The 24,206-nt window shown below is 45.3% G+C and overlaps 1 protein-coding gene across 2 annotated transcripts in view; it reads right to left on the bottom strand.

Annotated features, from left to right (window-relative positions):
- Positions 1-23,852, bottom strand: part of F8 (coagulation factor VIII) — a 77,221-nt gene extending 53,369 nt beyond the window's left edge. The window contains exons 1-9 of one of the 2 annotated variants that reach the window (XM_073360565.2): positions 23,409-23,852; positions 14,466-14,590; positions 12,123-12,245; positions 11,190-11,402; positions 10,063-10,134; positions 7,005-7,100; positions 5,151-5,372; positions 3,366-3,633; positions 814-988 (exon numbers count right to left, since the gene is read on the bottom strand). In XM_073360565.2, coding sequence (XP_073216666.2) covers positions 814-988; positions 3,366-3,633; positions 5,151-5,372; positions 7,005-7,100; positions 10,063-10,134; positions 11,190-11,402; positions 12,123-12,245; positions 14,466-14,590; positions 23,409-23,569 — 1,455 coding nt within the window. In that variant the 5' untranslated portion in view covers positions 23,570-23,852. The remainder of the gene's footprint in view (positions 1-813; positions 989-3,365; positions 3,634-5,150; positions 5,373-7,004; positions 7,101-10,062; positions 10,135-11,189; positions 11,403-12,122; positions 12,246-14,465; positions 14,591-23,408) is intronic. The other variant, XM_073360566.2, reaches the window with a different exon arrangement.
- Between the last annotated feature and the right edge of the window lie 354 nt (positions 23,853-24,206).

Raw genomic sequence — 24,206 nt, forward strand, 5'->3', positions numbered from 1 at the left:
TAGACCCATTTTACAGATGGGAAAAGTGAGCCCCAGAGTGGCTGAGACTGATTTTTTAAAACATGGGTTCCCATAATTGGACACTGAATTCATAAGAGACTTGAATAAGTGGCCTGATTCACAGAGGTGCTGAGCACCCACAACTGTCATCCACCTCAAATGGGTGTGTGGCGTTTCTGAACATCTGCCCAATCAAATAAATATGGAGATAAGTGCCACCCGAGTTTGAAGTCTTTGGCCTCAGTTCCTTGCGGTCAGCTACACAGCAAATCAAAGAGACTAGAACTAGAATCTGCTGAATCATAACCTGTTCTCACCAGAAACCCACGCTGCCTCTTGCTAATGATAAACAAGTCAAGCAGCTGGTTAATAAAAGGGTACAGTGAGATAGACTGTGCATATAAAGCAGCCTCCCCCAGGTACTGTACATCCTAAATTACCCGTGCAATCCACACATAGCTGGAGAAGACTGAAGGAAGGAAGAGAACTGTTGGGAGGCATGTACCATGTATGGGTTAGGACGATTACTAAGCACAGCTGATTGCATTAAAGACAAGTCAAGAGCATTGGGCCAAATCCATCCCATGTATATTTCCACTGAAGTCAATGAGGCTTTTACCTCTAGATTTCAGTAGCAATTGAAGGAAAGTCCTCTTCTCTGGTGGACTCTAGCCACTACAAGGGACTCAGTACAGAATCTGTGTTGGATCATAGGCATGAATAGAGAACCAGGAAGAAGAACAGTAATAAATCAGTAATGAGTTTACCCTTCCCATCCCTCTTACCAGAAAGCCGTCTCTCTTTTTTTCTTACCGTAAATTGATCCCCAACTTCTCCTTTAAGGACAGGTCCCAGAATTCCTGTGTCACGTTGATCTGATATCTTGCGGTTCTTAAAGGTCCCATCCCCATATTCCACAAACATCACCTTCTTATACTTTGAACCAATTCGCTGAGGACCAGCTTCCAGAAACTGACTTGTGTAACTTCTACAGGGGAGAGAGGGAAAGGAGAACTGAGTAAGCCCAGGCAGAATTGCCAGGGGTGGGCACAGGAGCTGATTTTTTACTATTATCACCATCATTATTATTATTAATAATTGTATAATAATAAATTTGTTATCATGGTAGTGCACACAGGCCCCAATCATGGATCAGGGCCACATTGTGCTAGGCATTGTACAGAAACAGGATGAAAAGGAAGTCCCTGCCCTGAAAAACAATGCAACAAAATACAACTTTTCCACAACCCTAAGACTGGATTCAAATGCAGGCTATCACTTCTATAAGAGAGGAAGCCTACACCAGATGGAGTTGTAGGACAGTGTTGACCAATATACAAGGGGCTAATTAATATATATATACCCTGGGGTATATATATATCACATTATCAATATGCATTATTCACACCAGATGTATTAATATGCATTAAGCACACAATATCAATATAACATTATATTGTATATATATAGTTCTAGCAGTTATATGGCCTAAAACAGCCTTTTTCTTTCTATAATCCTGTTCACTTATGCTAAGTATCCCATAACAGTTTGCAAAGCTGAAGTCACTTTGGAGTTAGAAAACAGCAAACTTGTCAAAGGCAAAATCCATTAATGTTCTGCCCTGGTACAGATACCTTCTTGGATCAGTATCTGAAGTGCTAGTATCCACAACAAAGATAAAGAAGGTACAGAACAAGTTAAGGAATGGGGACAAAGTGATGTTTGGGTTTTAGTGAAGTGTGAAGGGGTTTGTAACCTCTAAAATCATCCAAAAATACTACCAGCTGAAACATGTAGCTCTGGGAGCATACCTTCTATGTAAGGTGAATTTAACAACAATACGGCATCCCAGAAATTGGTATCGTATTGAACCATTTTTCCGGTATTGGCTTTTAGCAATAAATCTGGCTGATAATGGTTACTGGACTCCTGAGTCTATTTCATAACAGACCCAAGTGTGGGCACGCTATTGACTACACAATTTAACAACAAGAGGTTCGTTAACCGTGTCCGGTCCTGGCAGCAACTGATTACTGTAGCAAAGCAGTGAGCGTGGCACTTGCCCACATGTGCTGGGGTCACTGCCAGATGTGCCAAAATCACATGACCGAGTAACTACTTTGTTTGGCCAAGACAGCATCCTCTTACTGCCCTGACAGCAAGCCTTGACCCTGATCTGGAAGGACCCCCTCTATTAGCCCATTCAGCCCTCGGCTTCCCTGCAGACAAGGGGCCCAGTTAGTGCTAACTGGGAAAGTGAGTTTTGAGAGGTTGATACTTGTCTTTTGGGGGCTGGGCTGAGACTCTCCATGGGAAAGCAAAACCCTGTGACCCTGCTTAATACCCAAGCAAGCTTGCGTGAGTAGAGCGAGTGGGATGAATGGTGACAACTGTCACTACCAGGCAGTGCTGAGTAAGACACTGCTATGATAGAATTCTCAGATTACTGCTACCCAGAAGGAAGTGGAGCATCATTAGGGGCTAATCTTGTCTTGTATCTGGTACAGATCCATCCTCTCAGGACAATGCAATCACATCTCTCATCTGCAAAAATATAGGGCCAAAGGGATCCCTGGTGTATCTCCACTGAAACCAGCAGAGTGGTAGCACAGGAGCACACATGGCTCACCATGGCACCCTCACAGTTTAAGAGGGCAAGGTGGGCTGGGTATTTCAGCACCAACTACAGAACCCTCTGTTCGGAGGACTTGCACCTCACAGTTCCCTCTAGAACTCTACCTGTGCTACTGGTAAGTGGCTTGTGGAAAGCTAGTGACTACTGGTACAGTAGATCAAACAATTCCCTTTCTCCCAGGAGCTGACTGTGTCATTTCCACACCCTTCCCAACCTTTGGCAAGGGACCAAACGGAGCCCCATGCTCCGGTACTGTGCATGCTGCTTCGGGCTATATTAGATTGCTCACCCAGCCTTTATTCTGGGGTAGTCCTTTTTGCCATGATGTTGATGGTATTGTCTAATATAATACACCCTCAGATAGGATTCTTAATGACAACAGTTCCCTTTAGATCAGGTTCCATGGGCAGAAAGTAAACCACATTATGGCTTTGGTGACTTGTATGGCTCAGCCTACCATCTGCCAGCAGCAAGGAATATGGCTTAAATATAAGGGCTAAACTCAGCTCTCACTCCCCTGAGGTTGGGCGAGTATACCTAAGAGAAAAACTTAGCCCACTCTCTTCTTGTCCTGAGCCTAATGAGGAAGAAGTAAGCAGCTCTTGGAAAGGGTCTGGCTGAGGCTTCATGGTGGTTTGAGAAAGAGAAAGAAAACTCAGAGGGGGGAAAAGGGAACAGCTGGCCAAGCCTGTACTTGCCCCATTCCCTGGCCATGCTAACATGCTCTCACCTGTCCAAATAAGTGGGCATTATTGGGGCGTAGTCCCAATCCACCTCCTCAGCTGCAATGTAATGGATCCAGGTCACAGGTTCCTGCTTGGCGAAAGCACGTGCGCCAATTGAGGGGGAAGAGTCACTCTCATCAAACATAATCACTGTGTTGTCCAGATCATAGCTGTCATCATAATAGTCTTCCTCTGGTGCATCTATGGCCAGCCTCATCTTCATCTTGGGCTCTTCCAGGCAGACTTCCACACTGATGTATGCTTCCATGCCAGCTGGATTCAAATGGGCCAGGCAGAAACATCAATGTCTGTCTGTCTGTCTCACTCACTCACAGCTCTGGATATTGTTTCACTAGTATCTCCGGTTTACCTGCCTCTACATCAGATGGACACACAGCTACCTAGCCCTATTATATCTGTCTTGGTAAGTAGGTTGATGTGGAGAAACAGATGAGGATAGTGATTAGGAGAGGAATTAGATAGGTTAGTAGAGGAGGGCAGGGATTTATACGTATGTATCCGTAGATGACATAAGACAAATGTACAGCCAACAGACTCCAGTGCAACCAGATGGGAGAGGCATTACAGCCACTACGTCTGCAAAGACAGAATTAATTATACCAATGATCATTTAAGGAGCTCTATAACACACACTCTACATTGAGGCCTGGGTTAGCTTCCAATTAATTGCTGCAGACTTCTGGAGAAATTTGTGTTGTTCTTTTTGCTTCTTGAAATAACACAGGAAAAAACAAATCTGGGACAGATTCTGGACCAAATTCAGAGATGACGCTAAATAATTCCAGGTGGGCCTCAGTAATTCTCCTCCCTCTTACACCTGTATTATATTGGTATAATACCACTGGCATTCATGGAATCACTCCTGATTTATCCAGTGTAAGGGAGAGGACACTGCTTTAATTTTACAGCCCATTAGACTTCTAAGATGTGCTTATTTCCTGACTTACACATCCACTCATCAATTTGTAACCAACAGCAGAAGTTCTGAGTTTCCCGCAGGCCTAAAGGAGTCGAAGATGGCAAATCTCACAAGTCTAATGGCTGGAAGAGAGGATGGTAGCAAGAAAAGCAGTAGGCAGGGGTAAGAAGGTGCAGAGGCACCGACTTCCTGAGTTCCTAGAGGGTGCTCAACCCTGTTCCACTCCAGGCCTAGCCTCTACTCCACCTCTTCCCCCAAGCCCTGCCCCCATCCCGCCTCTTTCCCCCGGTTCCGCCCCGCCTCTTCCTGCCCCCACTCTTTCCCCTCCTCCCCAACGCCTTGTGCATGCCGCTGAACAGCTGATCCTCGGCGGGCAGGAGGCACTGGGGGGAGGGAGAAGAGCTGATCGGCAGGGCTGCTGGTGGGTGCTGAGCATAGGGTGACCAGATGTCCTGATTTTATAGGGACGGTCCCGATTTTTGGGTCTTTTTCTTATATAGGATTCTATTATCCCCCAACCCCTGTCCAATTTTTCACATTTGCTGTCTGGTCACTCTAGCTGAGCACCCATTTTCTTTTTTCCGTGGGTGCTCCAGCCCCAGAGTGCTCACAGAGTTGGTGCCTATGAAAAGGTGTAAGTTAAATAGCCCCACTCCCACTTTCAGCTCCTCAGTGTGCCAATTACATCAACCTTAGACCCCCTTGCAGATCAATAGAGGGGGTGTGACTGGGTCTAGGCGAGTCTAACTGAGCATGAGGGAGCTGTGAGTCTTGTCACCTCACACATCTCTGATTCCAGCCCATCCTCTCTCTCCTGATCCCTCCCAGTCTGATGGCTGGTGGATGTTACCTTGCTGGTGGGCCGGGATTTGACAAAACATTAGGAACCTGCCGCTGGTGGTGGGCATGGTCTGAGCGGTGAGGAAGGTGGCCGGTGAGATTTCTAAGGTTGTATGCCGGTGGCTCCTCACCAAGAATGTGTGGCCCTCAAAGAAAATAGAGTGCACTTCCGGGGCAGTACCCAGCCCAATGACGTGCCAATAGACTGGTCTTTTCTGGCACAATTGGAGATCTGCCAGAAAGGGAGGGGAAATGCACCAATGAGAGAACAGCTCATAGAATCACACAGTTATAGCCTCCACTCCACCCAGAGACACCAATGGGCCAACCCATACAGGTGCTAAGCTCTGGAAACCTGTCGTGCCAGGATCTCTGACTTCTGTTGGGTCTTATGCAGGAGGTCAGACTAGATGATCATAATGGTCCTTTCTGACCTTAAAATCTATACACTTTTTCTTTTAAAGAAAATTTGCATTCTGGAGCAGTTATCCAGCAAAGGGAAAACTCTGCAATCATGAAATGTATAGGGCCCTGCTTATGATTCATTTTGCACCATATGGCACATTGTCCAGCAAGGGGAACATACCACATATGGCTGTTCCTTGACTCCTCCCTCCTGCTGACCACCCTCGCAATCACACAGAGATCAGCTCATGCATTGCCGGCCACCGTTTTTTTGAAGCAGCTGGTACTGGTCACTGTTGGAGACAGGGTACCAGGGGGGAGGGATAGCTCAGTGGTTTGAGCATTAGCCTGCTAAATCCAGGGTTGTGAGTTCAATCCCTGAGGGGGCCATTTAGGGACCTGGGCCAAAAATTGGGGATTAGTCCTGCTTTGAGCAGGGGGTTGGATTAGATGACCTCCTGAGGTCCTTTCCAACCCTAGTATTCCATGATTCTATGAACTGCAGATGCTCAACACCTCTCATAATCTGGCCCAGGGGAGCAAGGACTGAGCAAAAAAAGAGGGACCAATCCTGAAGTGAATGGGAGTTTTGCCATTGACTTTAATGGGAGATGGGGTCAGGCCCTGATTAGGAACTTCAAGTTCTGTCCTGTAGGAATTAGGGATGGAAAGGACTCTCCATCTGGAAACAGTTGTTGTTCCTCTTCACTTCTCCCCCTGCTTTTTCCTCAGGCAGACTTTTGGGATACAATTCTTGACTCTGCATCGGTAAAGACACCTGGGCACTTTGCCGCTAACTACCATGGGAGTGTGACTGGGCCCTTCAAGATGGAATCGAGGTAAAATATTGCTGTGTTGTCTACTCCATCCCTGGTCAGTGCTGGATTGTCCCCTGATATATTTCCTCAGTGCTCCCTTTACGCTAGTGTTAGAGATCCCCAGCGCTGAGACTGCCACCCGTTCATTACTATAATGCGGAAAGACTACAAGCAGGGCCCGGTGTGCTACACTCAGTGCAAACTCTAGTAGGAGACAGTCCCTACCCTGGAGAGCTCCCAGGGTAAATAAGACAGACAAAGGGATCCCTAGGGAGGCTAATGCACAGCCTAGCAGATCATAGAATATCAGGGTTGGAAGGGACCTCAGGAGGTCATCTAGTCCAACCTCCTGCTCAAAGCAGGACCAATCCCCAATTTTTGCCCTGATCCTAAATGGCGCCCTTAAGGATTGAACTCACAATCCTGGGTTTAGCAGGCCAATGCTCAAACCACTGAGCTATCATTCCCTCTAGTCTCACCCTCAGGAAATTTTTCCTGGCTTCCAGTCTAAATATCCCTTCTCTTCAGGTGACCCTATAATCCTGTTGTGCCACTCTAAGCAATCTCCCTCCTGCACTGCTCCCAGACCCTCCTTCTCCCTCATCCTCCCTTCACTTCCCACACTCCTCAGCATCCAGTACCGGGCAGAGAGCCGTTGATATAGCCGTTGATAGCATGCAGCTGAGCCAAGGACCGAGGAGTTCCTGTGCGGTTGGGCTCTGGGTACCAGCTCTTCCCTGGGGAGAGAGACAAAGAAGTTCAGCTGGAGAGTTTTTAGCCAAATGAAATTCATGGTGTGTGATCTACTGCGAGAGCTGAGGCCTCAGTGTCTGGAGCCTTGGAATCCTGGAGTGGGCAGCAGTGTGCTCTCGGGTGAGAGCCCCTCACGCTGGCACTCAGTCCCTCAACTGTTCATTCTCCTAAACTGGGGGGCGCCAGGTCATGCGGCCAGGCCTTTCCAGGTCACAATCAAGCTGCTGGTCAAACACTATTTTTTATTCTGATTGATTTATCCTGTCTGGTTGGATGTGCTGGGTCCAGCGTGTTTCTGTGAAGGACAGGGCTCCTTCAGAGCTCTGCCTTCAGTATATTTGGAGTGACTGCAGCACAGCACCTACACACTGTTGTTCTGGGTGCTAATCAGTGAGGCCTTGATGCAGCAAAGCAACTCAAGGACATGCATGACTTGCAGCATGTGATGTCAGCGGGACAAGTTAAAGTTAAGCATGTACCAAAGTGCTTTGCTGGGTCAGGGCCTTAGCACTTGGATACTGTGATGATGTGTGGATTCCAATTCCCTGAGATAGCGAGATACTTAGATTACATAGAGGCAGTGTATGGGGGCCGGGGGGGGGGTATGGCACTAGATAGATAGCTAGATTCAATTTGATAGGGTTGTCAAGGCTGATTCCCCACTCTGGCACTTCAAGTGCAGAAGGTGGGGGCCCACAAGGACGCTAAAAATTAATACTTGCCACTCCAGGCTTGTATTAAACTGCCAAGGTTACAGCTTTTTTCTGACCTTGGATTGGTAAACCACCCAAGTGCAAAACCACTCTGATAAACCAGGAAGGTGCACTTGGGAATTCCTTCCTGTGGGGTACCCTCAAGCCCTTTCAGACCCTCCTCCAGGGAAGAGCTGAGGAAGAAAACAAAGAAAATCAGCTGTTGCTACCAGCTAATAAAAAACAACAACATGTGCACAAACCTCTTAAGACACAGAACTCTAAACCGGTTCTTAAAAAAGGTAAATTTTATTAAAAAAGAAAGAAAGAAAATACATCTGAAAGCTCCAGCTATTGCTAGATTTAAAAAGAGCAAATACAAGAATTAAGCATTAAAAATAGCTCTCTTGAGGTCCAGCTTAAAGGTTAAAAGCAAAACAAAAACACGTGGGGTTAGCACAGAGGAATCCACAAGCCATAAAAAATAAAAGGGATAAACCTAATCCCGTCTTTCTAGACACTTCCTAATCTACTTACATATCTGGGGTTTTAGATGAGTAGCTTCTAGGTATGATACTGATGATTTTTCATACCTGGCCCAAAGCTTCTTACAGCATCACTGCTCCCTCTCTGCTTCTCCCCAAGAACAACAACAGAGAGATAAAAGGGGAGTCTTGTTTCAATTTTAAAAAGTTCTAGCCTTCCCATTGGCTCTTTTGGCCAGGTGCCCACTCACTTCCTTTTACCTATGCATCGCAGTGAGACTTTTAATCCTTTACAGGTAAAGCAAGTAGAGAACGGCAACCGAGAGGGATTTTATAGCTAACTGGTTGGCTGCATCCATAAAAGGGAGCCCCCTCACACTTCATTTATCACAAGGGTGTATGGCACTAGCTAGCTAGCTAAGATAGATAGATAGAGGGGGTGTACGGGGATAGATACATACAGGCATACATAGAGGGGGTGCATGGGGATAGATAGATTAGATTAGATTAGATTAGATTAGATTAGATTAGATTAGATATGTGGGTGTGTATGGCGATGGATGGATGGATGGATGGATGGATGGATGGATGGATGGATGGATGGATTTATCCATATATACATACATAGAGAGTGTATATGGGGATAGATTAGATTAGATTAGATTAGATTAGATTAGATTAGATTAGATTAGATTAGATTAGATTAGATATGTGGGTGTGTATGGTGATAGATAGATCCATACATACATACATACATACATAGAGGGGTTGTATGGGGATAGATAGATAGATAGATAGATCAATTAGATTAGATAGATACGGGGGTGCCTGGGATAGTAAGGGGCTGATCCTGAGAGGTGCTCAGTTTTCATTGCAAAGTGCTAAGTACTCTCTATTCCCACTGAAGTCAACAGGAGTTGAGGTCGCTCAGCACCAGTAAAGCTCATCACAATCTAGATTTCCTCTATGGGTTTGACTGCCCTGTTGTCTGAAGGCTGTTTTTTCCATATGCTAGGGGGAATGCAGGGGCTGGCAAAAATTCTTTGCACCTGGACATCTTCAAGTGATTTAGAGTCATGAGGGTCCAGCTCTGAGAATAAAACCAGTGTCCCAGTAACTGAACCTCATGGCCAGGTGGAGGTTATCTTCCAGAGCTGTGATGCAGGAGACCAGATTTCAAATACCAGTCCTGGTGTCTCACCCCTCTGGCAGAGTGGGGAGTTTAGACTGCAGTCAGAGGTGGGGCTGCAGCGTAGGGATACAGACCCACACTAGCTTTGGTCTAACTAGCTCGGGTAAAAATAATAGTGAATCCACAACTGCCAGGGTAGCAGCTTGGGCTGTACAACCTCACTCAGGACCCTGAGTACATGCTCAAGCAGCAAGCCTGTGTTGCTGTGGATTCATTGCTTATTAGATCAAAGCTAGCTGTGGTTTATCCCATGTGCTGCAGTTACACCTCCGATTGCAGTGTCAACACACCCAGTGTGTTCAGACTCAGCTCAGGAGGCAGCTCTGCAGCCAATCAAAAAAAGAGACTTTGTTCTCCAGGGCCGCCCATCCAGCACCTTCTGCCAGCCTTTAAAAGCAAATAAATACATCAAAGAAGGAAATACCCAGACCGTGAACTCCAGCTATGCTAAGGTGCGTTCGGCCATGCTGGCTTTGTTTGTAATATTCCAGATGTGGCACAAATTCTCCCAACCAGCAGAATCTGACTACCCTAAGCCAGGATACAGGATCTGGCCGCCCTCATACCATGTATTTACCTTCATCAATCACCGAGAAGAGCAACACGAATTCTTGCAATGTGCCCTGGGTTCCGTCTTTGGTCAGGGCTCCTACAAGCAAGAGGAGAGAAAGAGATGATGCTACTGTTAAAGAAACAGCAAGGGTGGTGTTGTATCTCTCTCTTCCCCTGGAGACCTTTTGTTCAACCTCTTGGAGGTAGCGAAGCCATTGCCAGGGCTTGCATGGGTTTGTGCTGATCTGGGAGGGGTACTCAGGAGGGAGCCTAATTCTTGCCTGCCATTGCTCATGGTCTTTGTCCAGTGCATGGAGTGATAAGGAAGTCCCCTTATCTGAAGAGCCAGTGCTGTGGCCTGGTGATCCTAAGGAGAAAGGCTTCTAGGGGAAAAGCAAAGGCTGTCACGAAGGCTCCCTGGTCTAGGTACTGAAGGGATAGTTCAATATGTCCTATCCTGACTCCCTCTTGTACCATACAGGATTTTATTTAATCACCTGAAACAGCCCATCTTATCTAGATCTGTGCTAAGTTGGCATCACCTTTTGCTCCTATGCACTTCAGGTACTACTGGGAACGAAGTTTTAGTCAATCTCCATTCTGGCAAAAGGATCATGCATAGAATAGGCAAGAGTATCCTAAATTTGGCTTGGTACTACACATCCTACATCATCTGTGTGTGATCTTTAAATCCATGCTGGCATGGCCCCATCTGTATTTGGTCTTCCAAAATCAATTTATCTGTGTGAAAAAATACCTAGACTTACATTGAATAATCATGGCATAGGTGAAAGCATCTAAAAAGGTGGACAAACATTCACACCCTGAGACCATTGCCTCAGTAACTGCTTAGGAATCTCTGGGAAATACAAGAAATTCTTTGAGGGAAACAGATGACCAAGTTATTTCCAGCATGGCACTCGAAAATGTGTTAACTTTCTGGATTGGGAATGGATAAAGGCACCCTTTGGAAAATGTGTCAACCAGAAAATCTGTATGTCCACAACAGATGCTGTTTCTCCCAGGGGTCCTGCCTTTGCTTCATACCCAATTTAAGGAAGATTCCAGTTTTCTTTTCAGTCATGACCAAATACTAAACGGTTGATTGGATTAAATCACCCACTTACTTTTCCGATTCCCCATGCCCCTCACCTGGCCTGCAGACAAGCAGGGCTCCGATCAAGCCAGAGTTGATGTCCTTCACGCTGTCAGTGTAAGAGAAGTAGGAGTAGGTCAGACATGACGCGTCAGACTCTGTTGGTCCTTGGTCTTCTAGGATTTCCCAAACATATGTGTGGGTCTTACCAGGATCCACCTCGTCATCTTCTTTCTCAGCCTGGCTGGTTTCATCCTTATACCCTGCGCCTAAAGCCAAAAGAGCAGCCCACTCATCACTGATGACCTCATCTCCACTGCACCAATGACCTGTCACCACACAACTGCCCTTTGTTTTATTATTATCATTCTTAAAAACAGTCTGGGCAGCCCGCAGCTCATCTCATTCTCTGTGCCTCTCTCCAGATTCATGAAGCTGGTTACTATCTGATACCTCTGTCTGACAGCTAGTTTTAGTGCAAACAGAAGATCAGTGTTAAATAGCCAAGTAATGGGTTAGTTCATTATCTGAATACTTGTTTAGTTTAAACCAGCTTGTTACTGGATGGACAGTTTCTGTTTGACATTTACTGATTTCAAACTGGTGCACTAGAAATCCTGTGATAATTTCCCTTAACCATCCAATCACCTATCCATATATCTACCCAACCCACCTGCCTATGGTCCTAATCACCGTGGTCTCTGAACACCCACCAGAAGTTAAAAATATGGCAATGCTCTCTCTCTTTCCCTCTTCCCTGCCACCAGGAATCTGGCTGGGTGGTAAGGTGGGGTTTTGTTGTTGTTTGTTTTTAATGCACCCATGAGAATGAGGTTTATGATGGGAAAACCTGGGCAAAGAGGTTGCTTTTCCATTTAGCTCTGAATGCAGCACAATATTCTTCTGCTCCCTGCTCCCACATCTCTGCCCTCCTGCAAACAAGCACTGTGACAGCTGTTACAGAGCCAGAGATAAGAGGACAGACCTACCCTCTGATGCTTTCCAGTATGTCACACCCACAGCATGGAGGCTGAAAGGGCGGGAAGCCAGATTCTTAAAGGTAACAACGACCATGTCATAGACTTCGGCTCGGATGGTGGGGCCCAGGAGACCTGAAAGAGCAAGAACAGTGCAGGGTAAGTGCTGTATACACAAGCAGCTGAGCTAAAAACAGAGACACAAGGGGAGTAGATCATATCCTGGAGAGGGACCATAGAGGCCCAGGAGTGTGTGGTACTTGATAACTGGAGAAATAGCCAGAGGTGTGGGGGCATCACGCTGGGAGGCCTAGAAACTTAGGACTGGAGAAGGGACCGCTTGAATCAACAAGTCCAGTCCCTACTATCACATGCAACCCGTCATAATCTTATCATGGAGGCATCATGGAGTCATCAGAGCTCTCCAGACGGAATTGAACAGGCTACCCTCCTGCAGCCTCCGGTTCTGTACGTTGTTTGGATGGACATTCTGTGTAGTGTGTGGGTACTGGGTGGATGGTGGCCTGAGCTATGCAGGAGGTCAGACTAGATGATCTGGTAGTCCCTTCTGGTCTTGGACTCTATGATGCTACTACAATGGCGTAATGTGCTGTTGAAGCAAAGCCAGGCAATCCCGGCTAGTACTCATGAGTCTATGAATGAACATGCCATGAGCAGAATGTGAGTTACTCTGCAGGTCCCAAGCCAAACTGTCCCAACAGGCAGCGGTCAGTTAGGATGATGTGGTATAAATCTTCCCTAGTTACTAAGGTGGTGTGCGGGGAGGACACTGGCAGGAAGCCATGTGCAGCCTTCCAGAGCCAGAGCACATGTCACAGCATCCTGAGGTGTTTATGGAGACTGGAGAAATTAAAAGCAAATTCAGGGTGATCCTTGTGGCTCTGAGAGGGAATTGAAGGAGTTGTGCCCTTAAAAAGCATATAAAGCTCAGACGCAGGGTAAAATTTTCAAAAGCACCTGACTTAGGAGCCTAAGTCCCATAGACTTGCAATCAGACTTAGGGTCTATCTACACTGCAATTGGATGTGTGATTGCAGCATGTGTAGACATACCTGAGCTAGCTGTAATCGAGCCAGCTTGGATGCCAACAGCAGTGATGCTGCAGCAGTACCAACTAGTTGCCTAATACATACCCAGAGTTGCAGGATGGTTTTTACAGCCCGCACAGATGCGGCTTCAGTGCTATTGGTGTCCGAGCTAGCTAGACCAAAGCTAGTTTGGATATGCCTACCCGTACTGCAGTCGCATCTCTGATTGCAGTGTGCACAGACCCCCTAGACTCCTAAGTGCTTAACTCAGTTCTGAAAATGGGGCTGGAGCTTTTTGAAGATTTGACCCCCAAGTCCAAAGGAAACAAGATCCCACTTGTCCTCTGGAGCTAGAAAAAATTATCTGAAAATAAACATTGAAGGGTTTTTTTAAAAGAAAAAACACTCTTTAAAATAACAGCAATATCAGCACCGCTGTAAAGGGAATATAATTTAGCAATATGCTTGTAGAGGCTTCAATTTATTGAGCACTTTTAATAACCTTAGAGGCTACATGTCACTGACTTCAACCTATACTGTGTCAAAAAAGACCCCAAAAGACTTCAGCAAGATAAGAGGGAGACAAAGTGGGTGATCAACACAGTTATAGTAACACTGCACCCAGCGAGACATGGCATGTGAATAGATTTCTTGCCAAGCTTGTCCATCATGCTAAGGATGAGCAAAAACCAGATCAGTTGGAGAGGAAGAAATGCATTCTTCAACTAAGAAATAAACATCTTAAGGTTTAAAATAATTGTTTCTTTTTAAGCAACTGAAAGTTGTGATAGTTCAGAAATGTTACTATACAGGAATAAAACAGTATAAATGTTGACTTGGACCAAGGAAAATTGAGTTGAGAAGATACTGCATCTCCTTGTACCAGGTTTGTGTTGTTCAGATGGTAGCTTGGTTCCCTGGGTAATTTCTTCCCCATTGCCTCATCACGGGAACTTGCCGGTTCGTTGCAAAACTAATGCTGCAGTGCATTGCAAGTCATTACTATATTTTGCAACAGAGATGGTTGCATTTTGATGGTGTGTGAAGTGATCGCTATGTATAATTTGTAAGGGGCTTCGGGAGTCTTTGGGATGAAAGGTGATCTATCTATCTATCTATCTATCTATCTATCTATCTATCTATCTTCATCATTGTAGTATATGATATAGTATATCCCCAGTTAAAACTATATCTGTCTAGGTTCCTGTACCACTCTCCTCACCATACAATCTAGTATAAATAAAGACCATTAGATGTATTTCAAGCTATTGATCATTAGACTATAGATAACAATCATTCTCTTTACCCATCCAGGCTGGTTTGGGTTTAGTTTGCGTGAACGAGGAATCAGTATATTCCACAAACACCGCCTTCTTGTACCGAGTGGAAATGCCAGACATAGGTGACTTTTGACCTTGGACCCCTGAATCTCTGCATTAAAGAAGGAAAAAATTAGCACTGGTTGTACAGATCCATCTATAAGGTGTTTATAAATACCCCTTTCCTCCCTCATCCCCAAAATATCACACCCTTGTGTCGGTTCTAGTCAATACCTGCCCTAATACATGTATGAAAAGATCTTCTGTACTTTCCACAGTATGCATCCGATGAAGTGAGCTGTAGCTCACAAAAGCTTACGCTCAAATAAATTGGTTAGTCTCTAAGGTGCCACAAGTACTCCTTTTCTTTTTGCGAATACAGACTAACACGGCTGTTACTCTGAAACCTAATACACCCTGTAAATTTCCTAATACCCGCTGCATGAGTTTTTAAACTGTTATTACTAAGTTATCTGTAATAACATAACATGATGTGTCATTCTGGATTAAGATGCATCATAATGAGACTTCTTACCACTTTATACAATACACACATGCTGACAAGATCCACTGATGAGTATGATTGATCGATTGATTGTGAACATGTGAATCTATCTATCTGAGGTGGTAAGAGTTTGATAAGAAACATATCCTCTATATGGTCCATTATCCTGCATAATACAAGGACCCAATTTCCTCAGACATTTATGTTTACCTCTTTTCAACTGCAGGCACATCAGATATACTGTACCAGCTCAGAGCACCTAGCCCATCTAATCTAGCACCCTTTTATCTGTAGGAGCCAGTCTCTCCTGCTTTACAGAAAAGTAAAGTTCATAATGCACCTGCTCAGCTGTGGAATGCTTTTCATAAGTACCTTATTCATCCAAAGAGAAAGAACCTCACAATGACTGACATGTGGATTAAAATCATAGATTTCCTTCATGCATTAGACTATAGGGTTGTGGGGACAGAGCCCTTGTCTTCCTATGTTTGTACAGTGCCATGAGTTTGACTGGGAATTTACCACTGGGTTATAATTAGGGTTGGAAGGATTAGATTTTTATCTGTAAATGTCAGTAAATGTCAATGTCAACGTACTCACACAAACCAACACCAAAATATTTCCATTGATAATAATCAAAATGTACATATAAGCAAAGTAAAAAAAATGCTGCTTGAGAACTTATTAGAGTTTCATTTAAGGCTATTTACTTTGTATATTTTGACATATGATGTTGACAATTTGTGTTCTAACGTTTATAAAGCTTTAACATTTTTTATTCTCAACATCTACCGTCATTAAATAATTATTGCCAGACTCTCACCCCATAATTTCCTGTGAAAATGTAAATAGATAAAAATAGAAAAAATGCATTAAAAATAAACATTGATATTATTTGTCAAAATTATTTTTTGAAAGATCAACTTCTTTCAAGCCTTGTTATACTGCAGCCCTTGCAAACCCCACATGCTAAGCCATGGAGCTGCAGCCCCTGTGACCAGTATATGCACAGAAACAGGTTGATTTGCAATCAGGGGCTGTCAGGCACAGAATTTTTCGTTGCATGTTCCACAGGGTGAACTTTGCCAAAACACATATATGTGGTTGTCTGCCCTCTACTGGTTGCAAAGTGTCAGACCTTCTCATAGGGAGGTGAGCTTTGGCGAGCTTCCCAATGAGCTTGCTCAGGAGAGGGAGATTAGATGCTGAGTATTCAGATATCAAAGTCTGTTAATGATGCACGTCATTTCTGACCTGCAGCATCCTGTTATTGCAGTCTTTGACACCCCAGATAGCCATGCCCTGTGTCCAGTGCCTTGGCAGTACAGTATTCCAGCTCTCGTCCTCTCTGGCAGGGAGATCAGGATAGATTTTTGAATTTCTGCTTAGGGATTAGAGTGAGGTCCTGAAATTCATTTAATTTATACCCGAACTAGGATTTGCACCCTGGTCACTTAGCAATGAGATCTCATTGTGAGATGGAAGGCAGCTTTAATGATTTAGCACACTGACTGCACCACCTAGACCTACTATTGATTTTTTTTAAGCTGCTTAACAAACTCATTATATAGGAGAAATCCAGTAAATTTCTCAGGATAACAAAGCTTTGAATTTCTCCAGGGATTGTAGAGGATGCCTTATCAGTCTCAGCCCACAGACCATTTCCAGTAATGAATGCTCTCACTGATTGCTGCAGGGTGTTTTCTTTGGAACACAAGCCAGTTGCTATTTTTCCCCTTGAAGAAATGGAAGAGATTTCTCTCCCTTATGACTAATACTTCATTTGTAATAACATTAGCTGGCTTAATTTTTCCTAAAGGGGAAATGAAGGGGGACTGAGTGACACAGAAAACTGGCAAGGGCCAGGATTATAGACACATTCAATGAACTATACGTCTGAAAAATTTCCCCGAGCTCTACTGATGAGTGACTGTCTCCTGAATCCACAGAACAAGATAGCAGCAGTGCAAGCATCTCCATGCCACCCAGCCAATATGCCTGTAACCTGGTCTGGACAGATTGGAGAAAATTAGATGAATTTAGTCTCCACAGTTTATTCAGTCAATGGCCTCTTTACTGAACTGGCCAGTTAGTTCCAGTTATAGCTGTGATTTCTGTTGCTCCTTGACCACTGGCAATTGAGACCACCAAACTCATTTCACATTAGCCACAGTACTGTCATTAGATTGTACCATTTTGCACTCACTGGGTGATATGTCCCAGATTTGAGCTGGTACCCCAGAGATAAAAGGCTTTGGTCATTCCACTGAAATGAGTCAGATTATTTGAATCTTTATGCCAAGAAAATCTGGTTTTGGTGACAATTGAAAAAGCATTCAGCGCTGTAGGGCCTGATTCTAATCTCATGTATACTACTGTAAGACAGCAGCCACTCCACTAGGCCAAAGGAATGGCACCAGCAGGAAACTAGCATAGATTCTGGTCCTTAAATACTGTGCCCAAAGGGAGTCAGTTATGCATGGTGATGCTGCTGCTGCACACATGCTCCTTTTGCATTCCCTGCAAGCATCGTTAACAGGGCAGAATCCAGAAATTCAAAGGAGAATCCGGTTGGCTCTGGATCAGAGGTGAAGTAAGATGATTTAACTGGGAATTGGTCCTGCTTTGAGCAGGGGGTTGGACTAGATGACCTTCTGGGGTCCCTTCCAACCCTGATATTCTATGATTCTATGATTCTAAGAGTTTGGATGCCCAAGCATTTTTGCCAGGACTTCTTATCAGATCAAATCACAGTGGAATTCTTACCCTAAGAGCAGACTAAGTGAAGGCAGATAGTGCCTGGAACATTTCATCAGCATTGTTAGGCTTCCTTATCTATTAATTTCTTCAGAGTTCTGAGGCAGCCAAGGTAAACACTCTGCACTGTTGTCATACTAAAGACCTAAATTACCACCCAGTCCTCCTTTGCCAAAAGGCTTGGAGGCTGAGAAGAGATTTTCAAGGCTTTGATAGGACACACAGAGACCCTGTTCCCCACTCCACTCAACCCCAGGAAAGGGAATGCCTGTCACTCACCAGGAGTCACCAAATAGATTTAGTCTCTTGGAATGCAGGGAAGGAATTAGAAACAAGGGAAATAAGTAACAGATAAGAAGTTCTGTGTGTTTCCATTAGATGAAGTTAGTTTAGATAGCAGCAGGCTAGTGTATCTGAGCAGTTTCAGACATCAAAGTCCTTCAGGAACATAGCTGGGAGAGGACAGAGCACACCCATCTTCAGGGACCCACTCAAACCCCCAAATGGGCCATGAAAGCCACCAGTGTAATTGGTGAACACTTCCAGTCATCCTGCCTCCAGAAGGGGTAACTTCATCGGTTGCCAATCAGCACTCTCAGAAGCATAAACGAACTAGGGAAATACAACCTAGATGGAGTTACTATAAGGTGGGTGCATAACTGGTTGGAAAACCATTCCCAGAGAGTAGTTATCAGTGATCCACAGTCATGCTGGAAGGGCATAATGAGTGAGGTCCCGCAGGGATTGGTTCTGGGTCTGATTCTGTTCAATATCTTCATCAATGATTTAGATAATGGCATAGAGTCCTGCACTTAGGACAGAAGAATCCCTTGCACTGCTACATGCATTGCTACAGACTAGGGACCAAGTGACTAGGCAGCAGTTCTGCAGAAAAGGACCTAGGGGTTACAGTGGATGAGAAACTGGATATGAGTCAACAGTGTGCCCTTGTTGCCAAGAAGGCCAATGGCATTTTGGGATGTATAAGTAGAGGCATTGCCAGCAGATCGAGGGACGTGATCGTTTCCCTCTATTTGACATTGGTGAGGCCTCATCTGGAGTGCTGTGTCCAGTTTTGGGCCCCACACTACAAGAAGGATGTGGAAAAATTGAAAAAACATCCGGCGGAGAGCAACAAAAATGATTAGGGGACTGGAACACATGATTTATGAGGAGAGGCTGAGGGAACTGGGATTGTTTAGTCTAGGGAAGAGACTTGATATTCTATGATTCTATATGTGTCCCGGACCACTTCTTTCTTCACAGAGGGCTGGTCACCTCCTCCCCATGCTATGCTGCCCAGTGCAGTAGTCTGGGAGCTGACCTTGTTCGTGAAGACAGAGTCAAAAAAAGCATTGAGTACATTAGCTTTTTCCACATCCTCTGTCACTAGGTTGCGTCCCACATTCAGTTCCTTGCGTTCCTTGACTTTCTTGTTGTTGCTAACATACCTGAAGAAGCCCTTCTTGTTACTCTTAACATCTCTTGCTAGCTGCACCTCCAGGTTTGATTTGACCTTCTTGATTTCACTCCTACATTCCCGAGCAATATTTTTATACTCTTCCCTGGTCATTTGTCCAAGCTTCTACTTCTTGTAAGCTTCTTTTTTGTGTTTAAGATCAGCAAGGATTTCACTGTTAAGCCAAGCTGGTCGCCTGCCATACTTACTATTCTTTTTACACATCGGGATGGTTTGTCCCTGTAACCTCAATAAGGATTCTTTAAAATACAGCCAGCTCTCCTGGACTCCTTTCCCCCTCATGTAATTCTCCCAGGGGATACTGCCCATCAGTTCCCTGAGGGAGTCAAAGTCTGCTTTTCTGAAGTCCAGGGTCTGTATTCTGCTGCTCTCCTTTCTTCTCTGTGTCAGGATCCTGAACTCGACCATCTCATGGTCACTGCCTCCCAGGTTCCCATCCACTTTTGCTTCCCCTGCTAATTCTTCCCAGTTTATGAGCAGCAGGTCAAGAAGAGCTCTTCCCCTAGTTGGTTCCTCCAGCACTTGCACCAGGAAATTGTCCCCTACATTTTCCAAAAACTTCCTGGAGTGTCTGTGCACCGCTGTATTGCTCTGCCAGCAGATATCAGGGTGATTGAAGTCTCCCATGAGAACCAGGGCCTGCGATCTAGTAACTTCCATTAGTTGCCAAAAGAAAGCCTCGTTCACCTCATCCCCCTGGTCTGGTGGTCTATAGCTGACTCCCGCCATGACATCACCCTTGTTGCTCACACTTCTAAACTTAATCCAGAGACTCTCAGGTTTTTCTGCAGTTTCTTACCGGAGCTCTGAACAGTCATACTGCTCCCTTACATACAATGCAACTCCCCCACCTTTTCTGCCCTGCCTGTCCTTCCTGAACAGCTTATATCCATCCATGACAGTACTCCAGTCATGTGAGTTATCCCACCAAGTCTCTGTTATTCCAATCACATCATAATTCCTTGACTGTGTCAGGACTTCCAGTTCTCCCTGCTTGTTTCCCAGGCTTCGTGCATTTGTGTATAGGCACTTGAGATATCTCGCTGATCGTCCCTCTTTCTCAGTATGAGGCAGGAGCCCTCCCCTCTCACACGCTCCTGCTAGTGCTTTCTCCCGGTATCCCACTTCCCCACTTACCTCAGGGCTTTGGTCTCCTTCCCCCGGTGAACATAGTTTAAAGCCCTCCTCACTAGGTTAACCAGCCTGCTTGTGAAGATGCTCTTCCCTCTCTTCATTAGGTGGAGCTCGTCTCTGCCTAGCACTCCTCCTTCTTGGAACACCATCCCATGGTCAAAGAATCCAAAGCCTTCTCTCCAGCACCACCTGTGTAGCCATTCATTGACTTCCATGATTCAATGGTCTCTACCCAGGCCTTTTCCTTCCACAGGGAGGATGGACGAGAAGACCACTTGCACCTCAAACTCCTTTATCCTTCTTCCCAGAACCACATAGTCTGCAGTGATCCACTCAAGGTCATTCTTGGCAGTATCGTTGGTGCCCACGTGGAGAAGCAGGAAGGAGTAGCGATCCGAGGGCTTGATGAGTCTCGGCAGTCTTTCTGTCACATCATGAATCCTAGCTCCTGGCAAGCAGCAGACTTCTCGGTTTTCCCGGTCGGGGCAGCAGGTAGATGACTCAGTCCCCCTGAGGGGAAAGGGGAAATGACTGCCTAGAAAGGAGTACTGCGGAAAGGGATCTGGGGGTCAAAGTGGATCACAAGCTAAATATGAGTCAACAGTGTAACGCTGTTGCAAAAAAACAAACAAACATCATTCAGTGATTTATTAGCAATATTGTAAGCAAGACATGAGAAGTAATTCTTTCATGCTACTTCACGCTGATTAGGCCTCAACTGGAATATTGTGTCCAGTTCTGGGTGCCACATTTTAGGAAAGATGTGGACAAATTGGAGAAAGTCCAGAGAAGAGCAACAAAAATTGATTAAAGTTCTAGAAAACATGACCTATGAGGGAAGTTTGAAAGTTTGAAGTTTGGGTTTGTTTAGTATGGAGAAGAGAAGACTGAGAGGGGACATGATAACAGTTTTCAAGTACATAAAAGGTTGTCACAAGGAGGAGGGAGAAAAATTGTTGTAGTTAACTTCTGAGGATAGGACAAAAAGCAATAGTCTTATATTGCAGCAAGGACCCAATTTAAAAGAAACTGTGCAAACAGCTTGAAAGCATATTGACCCACAGTTTGGGTCAGCCGCAGAGTTCGGACCTTTAGCTCCTTGGCACAGACCTCTGCTACTTGAGCTAGTAGAGTAATTGACAGTAATAGCAGGCTGAGTATCTGGACCAGGCATCAGAGGGGGACGAGACACACTCTGCCAGTGGGTTTTACAGACATCTGCTGAGAGTGGAGGACTGGAGAGATTTAGGTCTCCTGGGTTCAATTCCAGGTTCTGGAGGGAGTGTGCTTTAGTGATGGGAGACTCTTCTGCCCCCTATCCTCCACACCCCCATCTGCTCCTATCTTCCTTGCCCCCACCCCTCTCTCTGCTCCTATCCAATCCAATCCCCCTCCCCTGTTCCTGTCTCCCACTACTTCTCCCCACTTTCTGGCTCCTGTAATCCCCCCTTCCTGTGTTCCCCCATTCTCCACCCCAATTCCTCATCCCTCTGCATTCAGGCCACACCCTCCTCCATGCTGCCTGGGCGCCAGCGGGGGGAACACTGAGGCAACAGGAGGCATAGCCTCCCTGCTCACAGCTGTGGTGCCTGGTACCAGGCCAACCTGGCATAGCAATTGCGGGGAGAGTCCTGCAGCCCCCAGATGCAGCATGCTCAGTCACTCTGAGGGGGATGGTGCATATGCAGTCCAGTCACACGTAGGAGTTGTGAGGGGTTGGAACATGCTCAGTGCAGATGGCATCGTCGGATAATTTAGCTGTCAAAGTCTAACAAATCTCTACAGAACATGTGAAAACTGCAATTTTTCAAAGACTTGGCCAAATTTGGACAGATTTTCCCAGGAAAAGCAAAAAGGCACATCCCTGAGTTCAGGGCAACTCCCCCGCCAAATGTCCTGTCCTGCTGCAAAGTACCTGGGTGCTAGAACTTCTCAAAAAAATTCTTACAATCAATTCATTCACATGGACAAAACAACATATTTTCCCCTAATTTCATTCTTGGAAATGGCCAAACCACTTCTGCTGAAATGTTTAAAAATATTCCACTTGAGGCAGACACCACGCATGGAAAACTTCAGCCCAAACAGTTACAGTTTGGCAAAATTATAAGCAACTGAAAACAGTTCTAATGGGAAGTGTTGGCCAACCTTACCTAAAGGTGTCACGACAATATCATTTGTAACCTTTGGGACATGGAAAGCACAGTCCACAGCTATTAACTCATCAAAAAGCAAATCAGAACCCTACTTAGGGTAGGGTGAGGGACTGGTTACTCATCTGGTACCAGCCGGAGAAGCAATTCTTATCTTATCATACAAGGTCTCAGTCACAAATAAATTAACTAGATTTGGGATGGAAAAATGCACAGTTTTTAAAGTCATAGTTAATAATAATTACCCTACATGACCGCAACCTAAAACTCCAACATCAAAGCAGTTCTCGCTGGCTACATGTGCAGAATTAACCCATATGTCTAATCACACTGTGTGTGTGCCTGGATGAATGTATGTGTATGTCTGAGTGAGTGCGAGAGTGAGTTTGTGGGCCTGATTCTCCCTGCCTTGAACCATGTCCAATGATTTACACCTGTGAAAGTGGAGTGCAAAGCAAGTGTGAGGATTCTAGTAAATCAAAATTCTCCACTCACCTGCACCGCTGGGAGCATTCTACATCCACTTTGCATAGACACCAGTGATGATGTAATGTGCAAGGCATTGGGAGAATCAGATTTTGTGTGTCCACATGTATACACACATACACACAATATGATGCGCACACACAAATATGCCCTCACACACATGCACACACTCAGATTAAAACACACATGCACAGATGCACTCATGCACATTCAAACAGATATACCCCCACAAACAGATGCACACACACTCATGTACATACAGCTGCATTTACACACATATTTTATAGTTGTCATATTTCCCTGGGGGCCACCATCACCTCTGTGATGCAGGGTGCCACCTTCCTCAAAGCCAAGATGAGAGCTCCCTACGGACATCACATGACAGTCGGAACATTTACAGTACAAATGGCCTTACCCAGCTGGTGCCTGCAGCACAGAGAGCAGGCTGCTGTGCACATAGTCCCAGTACGTCTCCACAGCACCAATGTAGTATCTTCTGGTGATTCCAAAGCTCTCCTGAAAGAAACAACCCAGCAGAAAGCAGCACAGGACTCCTCCCGGCATGGTGCCCCTCATACTGGAGAGGCAGAAGAGTTTCTGATTAAAAAAATAAATTTCTGACAAGAAAAAGATTTATCTTCCATCCAGCAGCTTTAATCCACAGGAAAAAATGAGGGGAAACCGGCACCCACTGGCTCAGTCAAACCTCTGGAAAGGTTTCTGAGGACATCAGGAGACGGAGTCATTGTGACCGGAGCAGTGCAGAGGGGAACATGCGTAAGTGACGGGATCTCCCTTCTGGGTAGTAGCAACAGGATGAGAGGAAAAAACAAAGGGAAAAGGGAGGCCAAGCAAAGCTTAAACTTTTCCTGGTCTGCAGCACTCCAGGTGCAGGGTGTTTATTTGTATTCGGAGGCATCCACTGAGTCAAAATCTTGGAGTGAGTTGTGAAAGGGAGGGGTTTGTTGGCCAGGGGAATTTAGGTGTGGTCTCTGCCTACTCTCTCAGCTGCAAAGGAAAAAAGCAAGGCTTGGGTCAAGTTCAGTCTCTCACAGTCCATAGAGAGCAAGGTGCTTTACTCTCTCATAGCAATAAGCAGCCAGGATGCAGAGACTAGCCTGAGCTGCAAAATTATGATTCCATCTAGATATGAAAACTGTTCAAATCCAGGGCTTGGTCCAGCCCATTATAGATTCAGGGTCCAAGAAGGAAA

This window comes from Lepidochelys kempii, chromosome 9, assembly GCF_965140285.1.
Source record: "Lepidochelys kempii isolate rLepKem1 chromosome 9, rLepKem1.hap1, whole genome shotgun sequence".
Lineage (NCBI taxonomy): Eukaryota > Metazoa > Chordata > Testudines > Cheloniidae > Lepidochelys > Lepidochelys kempii.